The following is a 17,477-nucleotide window of genomic DNA, read 5'->3' as shown; positions in this document are numbered from 1 at the left end:
ATGAGTAGTGAATCCAGGAGTCATGTCCTGGTACCTTGACTGCTGTGGGGGTAGAAAGTATTACAGGGTAGGGGCCCTTCCATGTGGGCTGGAGTTGAGCCTTTGGGGACCCATCTTTCCAGACTTTAATTAGGACTTGAGTCCCTGGAGCATATAGTGGTGACTCTTCAGAATCTTTTGGGTCCTGGTTCATACCCCACAAGCGTATATCCTGTTGGAATTGCCCAATGGCCATGGTATAAGACCGCAGGGTCTGAACCTCTGGATCTAGGAAGAGGTCATTGACATAAACAAAAGGTCTCCCATATAGCATCTCATAAGGACTAAGACCAAACTGTTCTTTAGAGGCAATGCGGGTGCGGAGGAGAGCTATTGGTAAAGCCTCCTTCCATCCCAGGGAGGTCTCCTGGGTTATCTTTTTATCACCGATTTTAGGAATTGATTGGCTCTTTCTACTTTTCCTGAAGACTGAGGCCTCCAGGCACAATGGAGATAATAAGTAATGCCCAATGCTTTCCAGACCCCTTGGGTGACCTTAGAAGTGAATGATGTCCCATTGTCACTTTGTAATGACCTGGGCAGACCAAATCTTGGAATGATTTCATGGAGCAGTTTTTTAATCACCTCCGGGTGGGAAAGCCTTCAATCCATCCTGTGAATGTTTCTATCATGACTAATAGGTATTTATACCCTTGAGAAACTGGCATCTGGGTGAAGTCCATCTGCCAGTCCTCTCCTGGGTAGGCCCCACGTCGTTGGATGGGCTGGGCCAGCTGGGGTCTTCGAGCTCCTTGGGGGTTGTTTAATTGGCAAATGGGACAAGAGGAGACCACCTGTCTTATAGTTGTTTGGAGGCCTGTTCCTCTGAAGGACCTTTCTAGTAATCTTTGGAGGGCCTTTTCTCCTAAATGAGTAGTGGCATTTAAGGAGTTAACCAACTTCCATTGGAGGTTTCCAGGTAGAAAAAGGAGTCTCTCCTTTTGGAACCATCCCATATGATCTTCTTGAAAGCCCTCGCTCTTAGCTTTAAGAGTCTCACCTTCAGTATATGAAGGAGTTTCTGGCAAATTAGTCTGTGGAACTAAGGTGGCAATCCCTATTAGGTCATGGTTCTGTAATACTGCTCTCCTAGCTGCCTGATCAGCTGCTTGGTTCCCTCGTGCCACTTCCATGCTCCCTTTTTGGTGTCCTTTACAGTGGGAGACTGAAACCTCAGTGGGCAGGTGGACTGCCTCCAAGAGTCAAATCTGATCACCATATTTGATTGGGGACCCTCGGGTGGTCAAGTGGCCCCTTTCTTTCCCAAACAGCCGCATGTGCATGTAGCACCAGAAAGGCATACTTGGAGTCAGTGTCAATGGCTATTCTTTTTCCTTTTCCCAGGTCTAAAGCTTGAGTCAGGGCTATGAGCTCAGCTAATTGGACTGAAGTACCTGGTGGCAGAGGCTTAGCCTCTATGGTCTCAAAATTGGAGACTACTTTTTCCGGCTCTCCTTTTTCCATCCAAGACAAAGCTGCCTCCATCAGTGTACCAGATTTCCTCAGGATTGGTCAGAGGATCTGACAATCCCTCTTGGGGTTTTGTCCAGTGGTCCAAGGTTTCTAGACAAGAGTGAAAGGGGAGAGAGCCCTCGGGGGTAGGGAGGAGGGTGGCTGGGTTAAGAACCTCACAAGGGGATATAGTGAGGCCTGGATTTTCCATCAGCATTACTTGATATCTGAGGATTCTTTGATCAGACATCCATAAATGGCCTTTCCCATTTAGGAGTTGTTTCACTTGGTGGCTGGTAAAAATAGTTAGTTTGCCCCCAAAGGAGAGTTTTAAAGCATCTTCTATCATGATTGCAATTACTGCAAGATTTCGAAGGCAGGGGGGCCAACCTCGGGTAGTTGGATCAAGCCTCTTGGATAAGTAAGCTACAGGCTGGGGCTCAGATCCCAACCTTTGAGTTAACACTCCCAAGGCTATTTCCTCTCTTTCATGGACATAAAATTGGAATGCTTTTTTTGGGTCTGGCAACCTCAAGGCAAGTGCCTGAGTTAAGGCCTGTTTTAGTGTAGCCTCTGCCTCCTTTTGGAGAAGGCAATGGCACCCCACTCCAGTACTCTTGCCTGGAAAATCCCATGGACAGAGGAGCCTGGTAGGCTGAAGTCCATGAGGTCGATGAGTCGGACACGACTGAACGACTTCACTTTCACTTTTACTTTCATGCATTGGAGAAGGAAATGGCAACCCACTCCAGTATTCTTGCCTGGGGAATCCCAGGGACGCGAGAGCCTGGTGGGCTGCCATCTATGGGGTCGAACTGGGTCGGACACGACTGAAGTGACTTAGCAGCAGCAGCAGCAGCTGCCTCCTTTTGAGGAGTTCCCCACATCAGTGGGATTGAATCATCTCGTCCCTTTAAGCTTTCATATAAGGGCTGGGCAATTAGACCATAGTTGGGTATCCAGATTCTACAATAACCAGTTAGCCCCAGGAAAGCTCGCAATTGTTTTCAAGTCGTGGGGGAGGGCAACTGGAGGATTCCTTGTACCCGATCAGAGGACAGCCTCCTGGACTCATGTGTAATCTGAACTCCCAAGTAAGTGACCTTTGTCTCGACCATCTGTGCCTTAGCACGGGAGACTTTATCTCCCCTTTCTGCCAAGAAGTTTAGAACCTGAATTGCATGTTGTTGAGCACTTTTCTCATCTGGACAGCAGATTAGTAGGTCATCTACGTATTGTAATATTTTCCCATTAGGTCCCAGGTCCAGATCTAGGAGATCCCAGCTAAGGGCCTGTCCAAATAGGTGGGGGCTATCTCTGAACCCCTGAGGTAATACTGTCCAAGTCATCTGTTGGTGTTTTTATCCTGGGTCCTCCCACTCAAAGGCAAAAATATATTGGGATTCTTTAGCCAGTGGTATGCAAAAAAAAATGCATCTTTGAGATCCAAGACTGTAAACCACTTGGCACTGGGTGGGATTTCTCCCAAGATTACATAGGGACTGGGTACTGTGGGATGGAGGGGGACTACAGCTTCATTTATGATCCGGAAATCTTGAACCAGTCGCCAGGTTCCGTCCTTTTTCTTTACTGAGAGAATTGGGATGTTACATGGCAAACTGGTGGGGACCAATAGCCCACAAGCAAGGAATTTATTTATTAAAGGCTGTAGTCCCCCCCGAGCCTCTCTTTTGAGAGGATATTGTTTCCGGTTAGGAAACCGAGTGGGATCTCGGAGGACAATGATGACCGGTTCAGCTTGGTGGGCTCGTCCAGGAATCCCCTGGTCCCACACCTGGGGGTTAATTTTGTCTTCCCATAGTTTTTGGTCCCTCTCTATTGAAGGTGTAATGGGTTCTTCAGTAGTGACCAGGAGCTGTAGAGCTCTAGGGGCTGAAAAACTTCCCATCACAAGGGTGGTCCCCAGTTTAGTGAGTATATCTCTTCCCAGTAAGGGGGTAGGACACTCAGGGACCACCAGAAACTGGTGGGAAAATATTTGTCCATCCCAGCAACAAAGAGCTCGGGTGAATCTTTTAGGAGTTGCTTTTCCTGTAGCACCCAAAGTGGTACAGGTTTGGGAGGAGAAGGCTCCAGAGTAGGAGATCAAGACAAAGTAGGTAGCCCCTGTGTCAACCCAGAAATTCTCGGACCTACCTGCCGCATCCAGTTGCACCCTCGGCTCCAGCCCCGTGATGGTTATCTGTGACAGGCGGGCTGGCTGGAGCGGGCCGCTTCAGTCCTCTTAAACCATCGTGAGGGTAGGCTTGGCACTTGACCTTGAGGCTCTTGGGTCCCGAGGGCAGAGTGCTGCCCAATGTCCCAGTCGATGGCATTTGTGGCAAGCCGTTCTAGGAGACTTGTCACGGTTTGGACACTCTTTGGCCCAATGCCCTGCCTGTCTACAGATCAGGCATTTGTCTCGTGCCTTGTCCCTCAAGGACTCCGGGTTTGCCATAGGGCTTCTCTGGAGGGCGGCCAGCATCTGGGCATGCCTTGTCTCTTTTTCCCTATTCTACCTGCCTAACGGTTGGATGGCATCACTGATTCGATGAATATGAATTTGAGCAAGCTCCGGAGGTGGTGATGGACAGGGAAGCCTGGAGTGCTGCAGTCCACGGGGTTGCAGAGTCAGACATGACTGAACAACTGAACTGAACCGAACTTGAGCTCTTTACAGAACCCCCAACAAATGGAAGAGGACACCTGAGGCCAGATTAAAGGAACCAGAGAAGTTTAACGGGAGACCATTGAATGCAGGCCCTGCACACACCCTGATCCTTTTCAGTAACCCCACCCTTGGGCCCTTGAACCATTGTTGTAAAACTTCTCACCAAATCCTCCCAGGTCAGGACACACACTTTTTCAAGGCACTAGCCGTGTGTCCTCCTTGGCCCGGCAAAGCAACAGAGCTATTCTTTTCTACTTCACCCAAAATTTGTCTCTGAGATTCGGGTCGGTACTGGTGTAGAGAGGCTCAGTTTTCAGCATCACGATTGCCAAGAGCTTTGAACTTCTTCAGAAGCCCCATCCCATGTACTCAGGGCATTATTGGGTATATTCCCACAGGTAGTCATAACAGAACCCATTCTTTCTACTTCTGGATCCTGTCAGTGGTGACACTTCCTGACGCCTCAAAGCCTATGAGATCCTGGAGATAATTGACAGTTTATCCCTGACAGCTCCATGGAGGCCGCCCTGGGCCACAGCTGCCCACTGTGCCAAGCCATCGTCCCACTGGTCCCACGTCCACTGTTCTGACAACCTGGCAACACCTCCCTTTCTCGTGCTCCACTGTGCCATGGTTGTCAAGCCAGGGTCCCATAATGCTGAACAGAGTTTATGGGCAAATAGCTGTTCCTGTTTTCTTCCTCTTGGACTTCACTAATAGTTTACAAGGACTGAGTTGGGATAATCAGATGGCAACAGATTTTATGTCTGGCTTAAAACTGCCTTTCCCCAGAGGGATGTTCTCATCATACTTGAGCAGCATTCTAAGTCTCCAAATCCTTCTTCCTTACGGTCAAGTCTTCTTAGGTCACTCCTTGGTCCTTCATAGTAATGTCTTCCCTAAGGGCTTGCTTTACTAGCAGGTGCACACCAGACATTCTGAATCCCAGGTTGGGCAAATGAGACTCAAGCTGTGGCCTTGTCTTCTTCCCTTTCCCCTATTTTCCTCTATCTTTTATGATTCTATGAAGCGTGAGAACAGAGGAAGATAAACATAATGGGAACACACGCTTCATGGTAGGGGAAAGGAGAACCATGTGGTGTGGATGGCTTAATTGAATTTTTTTCTGTTTATTTATTTATATTTTATATTGGAGTGTAATTGATTTACAATGTATTGGTTTCAGGTGTACAACAAAGTGAATCTGTGATACACACACATACACACACACACACACACACATATATATACAAATATCCACTCTTATTTCAGATTCTTTTCCCAAACAGGTTATTACAGAGCATTGAGAAGAGTTTCCTGTGCTATACAGTATGCCCTTGTTGGTTATCTATTTTATACATAGCAGTGTGTATCTATTAATCACAACCTCCCAATTTATCCCTCTACACCATCTTTTTAAGCGAATTAAAAAAATTTCAGTGTGATGTTTATTCTACTAAATAGTGGGACTAAAAGAAGTCCTCATATAATTTAGCAGTTTCAAAGTGATTGGTCAGCCTGCATAGGATTTCACTGCAGAAAATCTAGTCTATATATCAGGGGAAAAAATATCCAGAAGCTTGCTGATAGCATTTGCAAAACGATTTTTATTACTCATCCAATACTAATTATAAAATTTGAGAGATCAACTAAGAGAAATTTGCATATGCTCTTTATAAAGATATTTACACACACATCTGCCTTAACTGATACTCTCTAACTTGTGGGTTAAGATATAGGGTGTTGTGAGTTTCCGTGGAAAAGCTATGGATGGTGGGGGAAGAGGATGTCTGCCATTCACTTTGAACAGACAGAGGAAGAACTGTGTTTAGCTCTTCCAACTGAACCTTCCTTACAGGTGAATAGCTCAGTTTTGGTATATGTCAGAGGGAAAACAAGCCAATTCTTGGAATTCTTGCATATTTCTTCAGAGCATCCTTTAGTAGGTCCTTCTCTCTTATCTTTAAAAAAAAGGATGCATGTACAAATCTATGTTTTTAACACTGGACTCACGCTGAAGTGCCCTGACATTCATTAACTCGAGAGCCGAAGTGCTGATTGCAAATCCCAGCTCTGCTGTGTGACTCTGCCAAGTGACTTTATTCCCTGTCTTTCAGTGTTCTCATCTGTGCAGTGGGTGAGTGAATGAAACCACCCTTATGGGCTGTTTGTGGGTCAGTATATGTATAAAGTGCTGGAATTTTGCCTGGTGCCAGTTAAGAACATGCTACATGTTAACATTATTATTGAAGAAATTAGAGTAACGCCTATTACACCAGCAACTGAAAGAGGTCAGTTTCATTCTCTCAACCAATATTACTGAATATATATAGTAATGATCCCCGGCCAATGAAATCCTTCTTCCCAAAGTGCTTATATGAGGAGGGGAGAGGGACAGAGGAGCAGAGGAGAAGGGGGGGACTAACAGAAATAAGTAAAAAATATATTATTTCATATATTATTTCAGATTTATTATGATGATCTTAAAGCAGATATATTTAAAATCGATAACCAACAAGAACCTACTGTACAGCACATGAAACTCTACTCAGTGTTATGTGGCAGCCTTGACAGGAGGGGAGTTTCAGGGAGAATGGATACATGGATATGTATGGTTGAGTCCCTTTGCTGTTCACCTGAAATTATCACAACTTTGTTGGTTAATTGGCCATGCTCCAGTACAAAATAAAAAAAATTTTTTTAAGAAGAAAAATAAAGCAGAGATTAGATAAGAGATGCTGGAGGAGGAAAGAATACAATAGAGCAAACTGTAAGTCAGATGTCTTGAGGTCGGGTAATGTTTGGTGTGGTCCATATGAGCAAGGAGGCCAGAGTGGCTGCAGGGGGAAAAGAGAGGAGGAAGCCACACTTCGTGAGGTCGGAGGGGTTCTGGCTGGGGTGGCAGGGGGATCCTGGGGTGGCTTGTAGCCATTGTTGCCATCCTTTGGCTGTTCTTTAGGATAAGAAGCCACTCCAGGTTTTGAGAAGAGGAGAGAAATAACCTAACCTATATGGTAAAGGATCACTTGGACTGTTGGGTGGGGCCTGGGGGCTGGGGTGCGTGGGCGAGTGCATGGGGGAATAGAAAGATCAAGTCAGAGGCCGTTATGGAGAGATGCTGGTGGCTTGGACCAGGGAATTAGCTGTGGGGAGGGAGATGGCAAACAGTGAATACTTCCATGTGTATTTTTGAAGGCAGATGTAGACGGAATCTGCCAAGGAATTGAATATCGTGTATAAAGGATAGAAAAGCTCTGAGAGGACAGGGATATTTTTCTCTTTTATTCAACGTCATGTCCCAATCACCTAGATAGTGCCTGGTACGCAATATTCCCTGAACCAATGAAAAAGGTAGCTGATTTGTATTACAATGCCCTACTTAAACTCAGCGAATACTATAAAGCAGCTAAAACATCTACAGCCATTTCTCCAAAGAAGACATGCAGATGGCTAAGAGGCACATGAAAAGATGCTCTATATCAATAATTATTAGCAAAATGTGGATCAAAACTACAATGAGGTATCACCTCACACTGGTCCCCTGGAGAAGGGAATGGCTACCCACTCCAGTATTCTTGCCTGGAGAATTCCAAGGACAGAGGAGCCTGCCGGACTATAGCCCATGGGGTTGCAAAGAACTGGACACGACTGAGTGACTGACACATGTACACATACATATACACAACCGTGTGTAAACAGGTAGCTAGTGGGAAGCTGGAGAAGGCAATGGCACCCCCTCCAGTACTGTTGCCTGGAAAATCCCATGGATGGAGGAGCCTGGTAGGCTGCAGTCCATGGGGTCGAGAAGAGTCAGACATGACTGAGTGACTTTACTTTCACTTTCCACTTTCATGCATTGGAGAAGGAAATGGCAACCCACTCCCAGTGTTCTTGCCTGGAGAATCCCATGGACGGAAAAGCCTGGTAGGCTTCAGTCCATGGGGTTGCACAGAGTCGGACACGACTGAAGTGACTTAGCAACAGCAGCAGCAGCAGTGGGAAGCTGCTGCTTAGCACAGGAGCTCAGCTTGGTGTTCTGTGATGACCAAGAGGGATGGAACAGGGTTGGGGGTGGGAGGGACATTCAAGTGGGAGGTGTGTATACATATAGCTGATACACTTTGTCCTACAGCAGAAACCAATAGAACATTGTAAAGCAAGTTATGACCAACCTAGATAGCATATTCAAAAGCAGAGACATTACCTTGCCAACAAAGTTTCGTCTAGTCAAGGCTATGGTTTTTCCTGGGGTCATGTATGGATGTGAGAATTGGACTGTGAAGAAGGCTGAGCGCCGAAGAATTAATGCTTTTGAACTGTGGTGTTGGAGAAGACTCTTGAGAGTCCCTTGGACTGCAAGGAGATCCAATCAGTCCATTTTGAAGGAGATCAGCCCTGGGATTTCTTTGGAAGGAATGATGCTAAAGCTGAAACTCCAGTACTTTGGCCACCTCATGCGAAGAGCTGACTCATTGGCAAAGACTCTGATGCTGGGAGGGTTTGGGGTCAGGAGGAGAAGGGGACGACAGAGGATGAGATGGCTGGATGGAATCACTGACTCGATGGACTCGTGAGTCTCAGTGAACTCCGGGAGTTGGTGTTGGACTGGGAGGCCTGGGGTGCTGCGATTCATGGGGTCACAAAGAGTCGGACACGACTGAGCGACTGATCTGATCTGATCTGATCTGAAAGCAACTGCTGCTGCTGCTGCTAAGTCGCTTCAGTCGTGTCCGACTCTGTGCGACCCCATAGACGGCAGCCCACCAGGCTCCCCTGTCCCTGGGATTCTCCAGGCAAGAACACTGGAGTGGGTTGCCATTTCCTTCTCCAATGCATGAAAGTGGAAAGTGAAAGTGAAGTTGCTCAGTCGTGTCCGACTCTTAGCGACCCCATGGACTGCAGCCCACCAGGCTCCTCCATCCATGGGATTTTCCAGGCAAGAGTGCTGGAGTGGGGTGCCATTGCCTTCTCTAATCAAAAAAAAAAAACAAGTACAGATAAATGAAGTCCTGTAGCAACTATCAGTTTCAGCATTTAAGCAGTGAAGCCTTTTCCTTTCTTCAGGTTAGACACTGTCACTGCTGCGTGCCTGGCCCTCTGCTGCCAATGACCAGGACTGAAAAAGGCTTGGATAACTTTCTGTAATAGAAGAGTACTTCATTACAAAATATTCATGGTGAACATACAGAAACCAACAGGAAATACACCTTAGAGTATAGGAAAGAGTAGCTTATTTGGAGAAAACAGAGACCTAAGAAATGGGGATTCTCTCATGTATCCTCACTAGACAACTGCAAAACATACAGGAACACAGTCAATAAAATGAGAACATTAATACACAAGGATTTCATGAGGTAAAATAAGTTATATACCGCATTTCAGACAATCTACGAAATGGCTTATTTAGGTCATATTCTAAATATTAAAAAATACAATGCATTTTATGTCATCTTTTCCTATTAATATACTGCAGCATTTGAGAGAGATAGATGGCTACATAATTGATGATAAGCCCAGGATATGGTGATTTCTAATCCCCCAGTACACATTTTAGAGTTTAAGGGTAATCAGGTTTGTTGATATCCTTGAGTGACACACAGAGTTGGTATACAAGAGCACACCCACGTTTTGGTCCGTGGTGATTCATGGAGACTAGAAGCAATCTTCAGGGAAATTACAAAGTACCTGTCAATTCTTAAAGATGACATTTGATAAAAGGATGTTCCGTTCTAGACCTATGTTCGGGGAACCTCGACTGTCTCCTGTCCTTTGAGTCACCCGCGGGGCTGTCTTCAGGTCTGCTGGGCAGGACATTTTGTCCACATACACTGACAGCTTCAGGGTCTTTATTCAGAACATGTTTAGGGGCAGCAATAGCCATCAACCGGAAGAGGACCTGCGGCGAAGGTGGAGGTGGGGGAATTGTGTGGAAGCAGAGTTTGCACAGCAGACATAGGTTTGTGCTTTTCTAACGGTTATTCGGGGGACCTCATGACTCCCCTGGTGGCTGAGATGGTAAAGAATCTGCCTGAAGAGCAGGGGACCTGGGTTCGATCCCCGGGTGGGTAAGATCCCCTGGAGGAGGAAATGGCAACCCAGTCCAGTATTGTTGCCTGGAGAATCCCATGCACAGAGGGGCCTGGGGGGCTACAGTCTGTGGGGTCGCAGAGTCGGACACGACTGAATGACTAACACACACGCCCCGTGTCGTGGGGTCACCCACAGCCCCGCTCCTGTTCCCACAGCCTCCGACTGCCCCCCACTCGCACGGCCCCCACAGCCCGGGCCCCAGGGGGCGCGGAGGGCCCTACGCGCCGCAGAGCCGGCCGAGGGGCCCGCCTCAGCCCGGCCGGCCGGCGGGAAGTTTTCCACCCCGGGCGCGAGTGGGCATCGCGCGTCCCGGGGGAGTGCGCCCGGGGTCCACGCCGCAGCCGCCGGGAGGGAGCTCCGAGCCGGGGCGTCGCCAGGGCGGCAGCGGCAGGCGGTGAAGCGCCGCTCCTGCCTCGCCTCAGGGCGAGCCGCACCCGGCAGCGCGTCCCTTTAACGCGCGCGCCCGTCAAGGTGCCCGCGGCCCTCCCGATCGGCCCGGCAGCCTCCCTCCCGCGCCTCGCGGGCCCTGGCTCTCTGTCCCGGGGGGCGTCCCTCGCCCGCCCCCGCCGCCGTCCGCTCGCGGGGCTCGGTTGTCACTTCACTTTCCCTCGGCGCCCCGCGGGCGCGCGCGGCGGAGAGGGGGCGGGGCGGCGCGGGGCTCGCGCTCTCGCGCTCTCTGCCGGGCGCGCGCGGGCACGCTCCCTCGCGGGCACGCGCAGCGGGGGCGGGGCGGCGCGGGGCGGGGGCGGGGCGGCGCGGCGGGCTGGCGCGGGGCTCGCGGTCTCGCGGTCTCTCCCGGGCGCGCGCGCGGGCACGCTCCCCCGCGGGCGCGCGCGCGGACGGCCGGGCGGCGGCGGCGGCGGCGGCGGCGGCGGCGGCGGCGGCTCACGGAGGCGGGGGCTCCACTTCCAGGACTCAGGGGCGGCGACAGCGCCAGCCGCGGGCAGCAGGCTCTGCAGCCGGAGCTGGAACGGCCGGGCGCGGCGGCGGCGCCGGGGGTGAGTCCGGCGGGCACAGGCGTGGCCGGGCGGTCCGCTGTGCGGGGCGGGGGTGCAGGTTCGGAGACCGGACGGCCCGCGGGGACGTCGATCCCCGGGGCCTCGTCGGCGCCCCTGCCCCCCGCGTCCCCTCAGCGCCCTGTCCCCGGGCTGGGGCTCGATCCCGCGACCGCGCGGACGGCCTCGCTCGGGTGCCGGAAGCCCCGCGCCCCTCCCCCTCCCTCCCCTCCCCCCGGCGCCCCCTCCCCCTTCGGACCTCGCGTCCCAGTCTTTGGCCGCCCGCCGCCCCTTCCCTGTCCAGCGCTCCCGGAACCAAGTCTCCGGGAAAGTGCAGGACGAGCGAGTGTCAAGGGGAAGTGCCGGCCCGGCCGCACGCGGGGTCCCTGCGGACCTGCCCCCCGTCATCGCCGCCGGCGGGGTCCCTGCGGGTCCCCCCACCCCCCGGGCCGGGGGCCGTGCGGCGTCCGCCCTGCGGCGGGCCGTGTGTTGTCCCCGCTTTGTGAAGCCCGCAGTCCGCGGTCCGAGCCCGTTTTCCTCGGCTCGGTCCTCCGCAGCCCAGCTGGCTCGGTTCGAAGCCGGGTTCCACCCCCAGCCTCCCCTCTTTCTCCCCCCCTCCCTGTCTCCTCGCTCCCAGTGTTTTCATCCCCTTGCCCTTTACTATTTCTAATGAAGATAAAGCGGAGCTTCTTGTGGCTTCTCCCCCCCCCCCCCGCTCCCCTCCGACCGACCAGAAATGTCCAATCCATCTTCTCTTAAGGAAATTAAGGCCGCTTTGCAAGGATCTCTCGTCCTGTGCTCGGTGGCTGTTAGACCCATTTGCATGTTGCCCAGATTCACGGTTTTGCATTGTGTATTCTTGAGCGTCTACGCAAATATTTTTTTATTTAAAAGTGCAAAAGGAAATGCTAGGGTTTACCTTAAGAGTATCTTGCCATCTCGCCTTTCAGAAAAATTTTAAATTCTTCTTAGTTTTTTTTTTTCTTTTAATCTCCGATTCTTAAAAAAGTATGTTTCTGAATAGGTGAGGATTCGTTCTGGACCTTGGGAGTCTACAAATTTGTGTTGACTCACTTTGGATGCCCCTTGGCTCTTGAGAGTTCTGTCTGTGGGCTGATGCCAGTGATGGAGGGTTTTCGTATAATATCATACCCCATTATAGAAAGGTGTTCATCGCCACACCATAGCACTTTTCCCCTCAAATCTTGGCTGTTCTCCTATTATTTTCTGCATAAATATCCTTGCAGGTAAGTTAAAAGTAGTATAAATAATTTAATTTTGCGTTTTACAAAAGTTTAGAAACGTGGCTGGGAAGGCAAATGGCAAGAAATGGGACAGAATTAAGCGTTTTCCTGTTGGTGAAAGCTCAAAGGAACACTTGCTTCTGCAGTTTTATACTATGAGATGCAGTTCTGAGGCTTATCTGGACGGTAATCTGGATTCACGGAGTGACTATAGTTGTTTCTATGTTATCAATCATATTTATCACCAAATCATCTCATTTCTATGGAACATGTGAGTTTATTTTCATACGTTGCTAATTTCCGGGACTGTAATTTACAATATAGAATACACAGCTAAATACCCTTTTAGATAATTTTTGAGTTGAAGAAAGAACAATATTCAGACTTTTAATGTAACACTTCTTTGAGGAAAGTTCGATTTTACTATCTTATGTTTAGAAAATGAGTATTTGAGTGCAAAGTAAAAATCTTTATCTTTGAAACTATCATGGAAGAGTAGCTCCCTGTTTATAACCCTGGGATTCCAGTTTATCTTCACTCTAGATTAGCTAATTGGATCCAATTAGCTATTTAAGAATTCATCTTAAAAGATAATTTTAAAGTGCTGATTTAGAAGATAACATTCACTTCATGTATTTCTTTTTTATTTTTTTATTTTATGTGTCCTGCGGCTTGCGGAATCTTAGTTCTCTAACTAGGAATTGAACCCATACCCTCTGTACTGGGGACACAGGAGTCCCTTGAAGATAACATTGAGAGAGTTTTAATTCAGGAAATTAAAAAAAGAAGTTGTTTATTTTTGGCTGTGCTCAGTCTTTGTTTCTGCAGGGGCCTCTCGCCAGTTGCCTTGAGCATGGGCTGCTCTGTGCTGGTCTTCTCCGCGGTGGCTTCTCTTTCAGAGGAGCCCCAGCTCTAGGGCGCTCAGGCTTCAGTAGTTGGGGTGCATGAGCCTAGTCGCTCTGCAGTATGTGGGATCTTCCAGACCAGGGATTGAACCCATGTCTCCTGCATTGGCAGGCGGATTCTTTACCATTGAGCCACCAGGGAAGCCCAGAAAGTTTTTTTTTTTTTACTCATTTGTACTTTAGAGAGACAAAACACCAGTCTTGCAGCTGATTAAAATGTGTACAGACTGTTTTTTCTTCATAAAAATTAGTTGCCACCTAAGTAGTACGGTAATTTTTCCCCACACTGTTTCTGTAATTAGACATTCAAAAACTATTAATAAAACCCACAGAACTTCCCCTTACTCTTAGTATTTGAACAGGATATGAAAACTGTGTTTCTGAAAGCTTCTTTTATAGTGGTTATTTGTGGCCTTAGGTGAATTTATCATCCGTTGGTTGATTTGGATGAAATAAGGCTTCTTAGGTCAAAAGTGGAACTCTTTTTTCCTTACTGTGAAACTGTAGAAATTATACACCTATTTGAGTATTTTAATAGTTTCCTAGTGAGACTAATTTTAGTTTTCTGATACTGTGGGGCAGTTTATGAAATTTGGATTTCAGACTGTGGCTCAGATTATATCACTGAGTAGTCTTCTAAGTAATTATATATGCTCATGGCATTATTAGATATTATGTAATGACACATAAATAAGAATATTAAGACAAATATGTAGCTTTATAACTAATGGAATATACAACTGAAATTCTAGGCATAGTTTGTCAAACTAAAACTGGAGCTTCAGTAAAAAAGAATTTTACTTCATTTTGGTTTTCATGCATTTGTCATCTAATGGATTGCTTCTAGTTTAAGACATAAAAGGATTTCTCACTCGTTTCACATATCTCAAAATATTGCCAGCAGCGTTTTGCTGCATGTGAGGGCCTTTCCCTAAGAATTACTCTCTTTCTTACTCCCATGCACAGCTGTTGTCACAGGCTCTTATGTACATACTTACAAGGGTTTAAACTCATTATTATTTTTTTACTGAAGTAAGCTGAAAAAAAAATCAGCGGTAAATCCAAGGATGAGAATTTTAAGTGAAATAAAAATGAAAATAAAAAAGAAAGCAAGAAACATGTCAGGACTGTTCCAGCTGGATGTGGAACATACTGATATAAAATCTTGGGATTCTATTAAGTGACTCTAGTGCTCCAGCTGAGGAGACTTTTGTGCTCCATTTAAAGGGAGGGAAACCCGTTGGGTTTCTCCCACTTCAGAGCTGTCCGGGCAGACCTGTTTTTGTTTGGCGTGAAGAAAGGGAGCAGCTGAGGGTGATGGGGCTGTATCTTGTGATGTCTTATTGAAGGCATTCAGGATTTTCTGCTGGCTCTTCGCCCCCTCTGCTTCCCGCTTCCTCAGTTCTCTTTCGGGTTTGTCTTAACCTTTCTCATTTCAACCACTTCAAGTTCTGTGTTTTGAAATCACTTTGATTTAGAGCAAGCTACAGGTGAAATAGAGCGAGCTGTAAGTTGAATCTTCAGTGAGGAAGAATTTCATTATTGTCAGCTCGCTCTACATTTGGACCAGTTGTAGTAATCAAGCAGTGCTTTATTTGAGGTATCTTTCTTTTACATATTAAGTCTTATTTTTGATTTATCAAATACAGTTTGAAGTCTTAATTTGACTAAGAGTTACATAGTATCTTTTGTCCCCATTTATCTGTGATTCTTAAAGGTGACTTTGTGTTGTTGGTGTCGCTCCTTAAAGGTGCTTCTGTGTTTGCAGAGGCGCCCCAGAAGGTAGGTGTGCCAGCTCCGGTGGTTCTGCGGGGACAGCAACATGGTGACAGTCTGCGCTTGGGTTTTGTCAGTTTGGTTTTGGATTTGTCAGTAAACTCTAAGCTAGTTGGGTCACAGGGGATGTCCTCATGGTAATAAGACTCAGAAATCGATTATGATAGAATGATCGTTGCCACGAGAGAACTGGAATTTTTTGTGCATTATCTAGATTGTGACAGCTTACCCATGTACCAAGATACCGAGAAGACTGAGCTGGTAATCAGAGTTGCTTGTGGAGCAAAGGGACTTTGAAAGCCTCGAGGTGTATTTCATCCTGGCCGTGGCGGGAAAGACAGGCTCCTTCGGTGTCTCCGTACAGTCTTCATCACCTGTGAAACCTGGTTGCTTGGTGTATCGTGGGATCAGGGCTGGCACCGTCCTATGGCTCAGTTTCTATTTAGAAGCACAGAGGCCTCTGTGTTCTTCTGTTATCACAAAAGTGATATTACTTAAAACAGTTGACTGACTTAGAGGATTTGAACCGTAGCCCAGCCGGAGGATGTATTCCTGTAGTATTGGTGCCAGCGTTTGCCCTGTTCCTCTGATCCTGTGGCCATTTTTACTGACCTCTCTTACAGCACCTAGCAAGTTTTCTTACCCCCGAATCAACTTGCTATCCTAGGACCCAGGAGCCCCGCACAGTGCCCGGTTGGGGAGCACAATTTTTTTTTTTCCGATAACACTTTATTGACATGTAATTCATGTATTACAAAATCCACTCTTTTAAAATGTATAGCTTGGTGGTTTTTGAATGTTTAGAGTTGTACATCACCATTATCTAATTTAAGAACATTTTCATCACCCCTTAAGGAAACTTTGCACCCATTAACTTTGTACCATTCCCATTCTTCCCTCACTCCCAGCCCCTGGCGGTCACTTACTGACTTTTCTGTCTCTGTGTATTTGCCGATTCTGGACGGTTCGAACAAATGGAGTCGTGCAGTTTGCAGCCCTTTGTGCCTGGTGTCTTTCACTGAACGTCATGTTTTCAAAGTTTACCCACGATGTAGCTTGCACATGCCGTACTCCATTCCTGTATATGGCTGGATGGCATTCCATTGCTCGGATAATCCCACATTTGGTTTATCTGTTCGTTGTCAGCTGATGGGTATTTGAGTTGTTTCCTCTTTTTGGGTCTGTGAATAATGTTGCTGTGAACATATTGTGTATATATATTTGTTTTCATTTCTTTTCTCAGTACATTTTGAATGGATGAAGGAACAGTTTTGGCATTTCCCAAAGCTGTTACGTAAAGTGACCAAGTCATTAATTTTATAGTGATTTTTCTTTGGTTCCTGTAAGATTCACTTTCTCTCTGTTCTCAGGCGACCTTTCTGCAGTCCTCCCCCAACTGAGTAAATTATTTTTTTTGACTCTTTAATCCAGGATCTAAAATGTCCACTGAGGCACAAAGAGTTGACGACAGTCCAGGCACTAGTGGAGGAAGCTCCGATGGAGACCAGCGCGAAAGCGTCCAACAGGAACCAGAGAGAGAACAGGTTCAGCCCAAGAAAAAGGAAGGGAAGATATCCAGCAAAACAGCTGCTAAATTGTCTACTAGTGCTAAAAGGTACCTCAGTTATGGTAACTTCTTTGCTTTTAGTATCAATTTATGACCTGAAGTTCTGTCTTTCTCTTGCATTTAATCATTTTTCTGGGATATGGACCATGAAGTTCATGGACTTTTTCTTCTTCAAGATTATATTTCTTTTTCATGATTTTAATTGTATGCAATATGAACTTTCTGGTATTTAAGGTCAGTTAAACAGCATGGCAGAATTATAAACTACATATCCATAGTGTATGCGTATGTATTGTTAGGTGAATATGAATAGGAAAGTGCATGTAAAAGTGTGATAATTTGTTTTATGGTTGCTTGACCATTTATTTTATTGAGCAGCAGAGAATAAAAGTGGGAGTCTGTTGAAATAGTTACTGGATGATTATCTCCACTCACTGTTAGTAAAGTGAGCAATGCGGGAGTTAATAACAATACAATGGGAAAGACCAGAGATCTCTTCAAGAAAATTGGTATCACTTCAAGATACCAAGGGAACATTTCATGCAAAGATGGGCACAATAAAAGACAGTAACAGTATGGACCTAACAGAAGTAGAAGATATTAAGAAGTGGCAAGAATACACGGAAGAGCTATACAAAAAAGATCTTCAGGACCCAGATAACCACGATGGTGTGATCACTCACCTAGAGCCAGACATCCTGGAGTCCAAAGTCAAGTGGGCCTTAGGAAGCATCACGA

General features: G+C 47.1%; 1 protein-coding gene across 2 annotated transcripts in view; it reads left to right on the top strand.

Moving 5' to 3' along the window:
• Positions 1 to 11,061: 11,061 nt before the first annotated feature.
• The window catches only part of UBE2E2 (ubiquitin conjugating enzyme E2 E2), a 373,873-nt gene continuing 367,457 nt past the window's right edge, over positions 11,062 to 17,477 (top strand). Inside the window, exons 1-2 of one of the 2 annotated variants that reach the window (XM_024986323.2) lie at positions 11,062 to 11,250; positions 16,604 to 16,787. In XM_024986323.2, the coding sequence (XP_024842091.1) occupies positions 16,612 to 16,787 (176 nt within the window). In that variant the 5' untranslated portion in view covers positions 11,062 to 11,250; positions 16,604 to 16,611. Of the gene's footprint in view, positions 11,251 to 16,603; positions 16,788 to 17,477 lie in introns of those variants that run through there. The other variant, NM_001191190.2, reaches the window with a different exon arrangement.

Source organism: Bos taurus, chromosome 27 (assembly GCF_002263795.3).
Source record: "Bos taurus isolate L1 Dominette 01449 registration number 42190680 breed Hereford chromosome 27, ARS-UCD2.0, whole genome shotgun sequence".
Taxonomy (NCBI): Eukaryota; Metazoa; Chordata; class Mammalia; order Artiodactyla; family Bovidae; genus Bos; species Bos taurus.
This window is presented reverse-complemented; position numbering and strand designations above follow the sequence as displayed.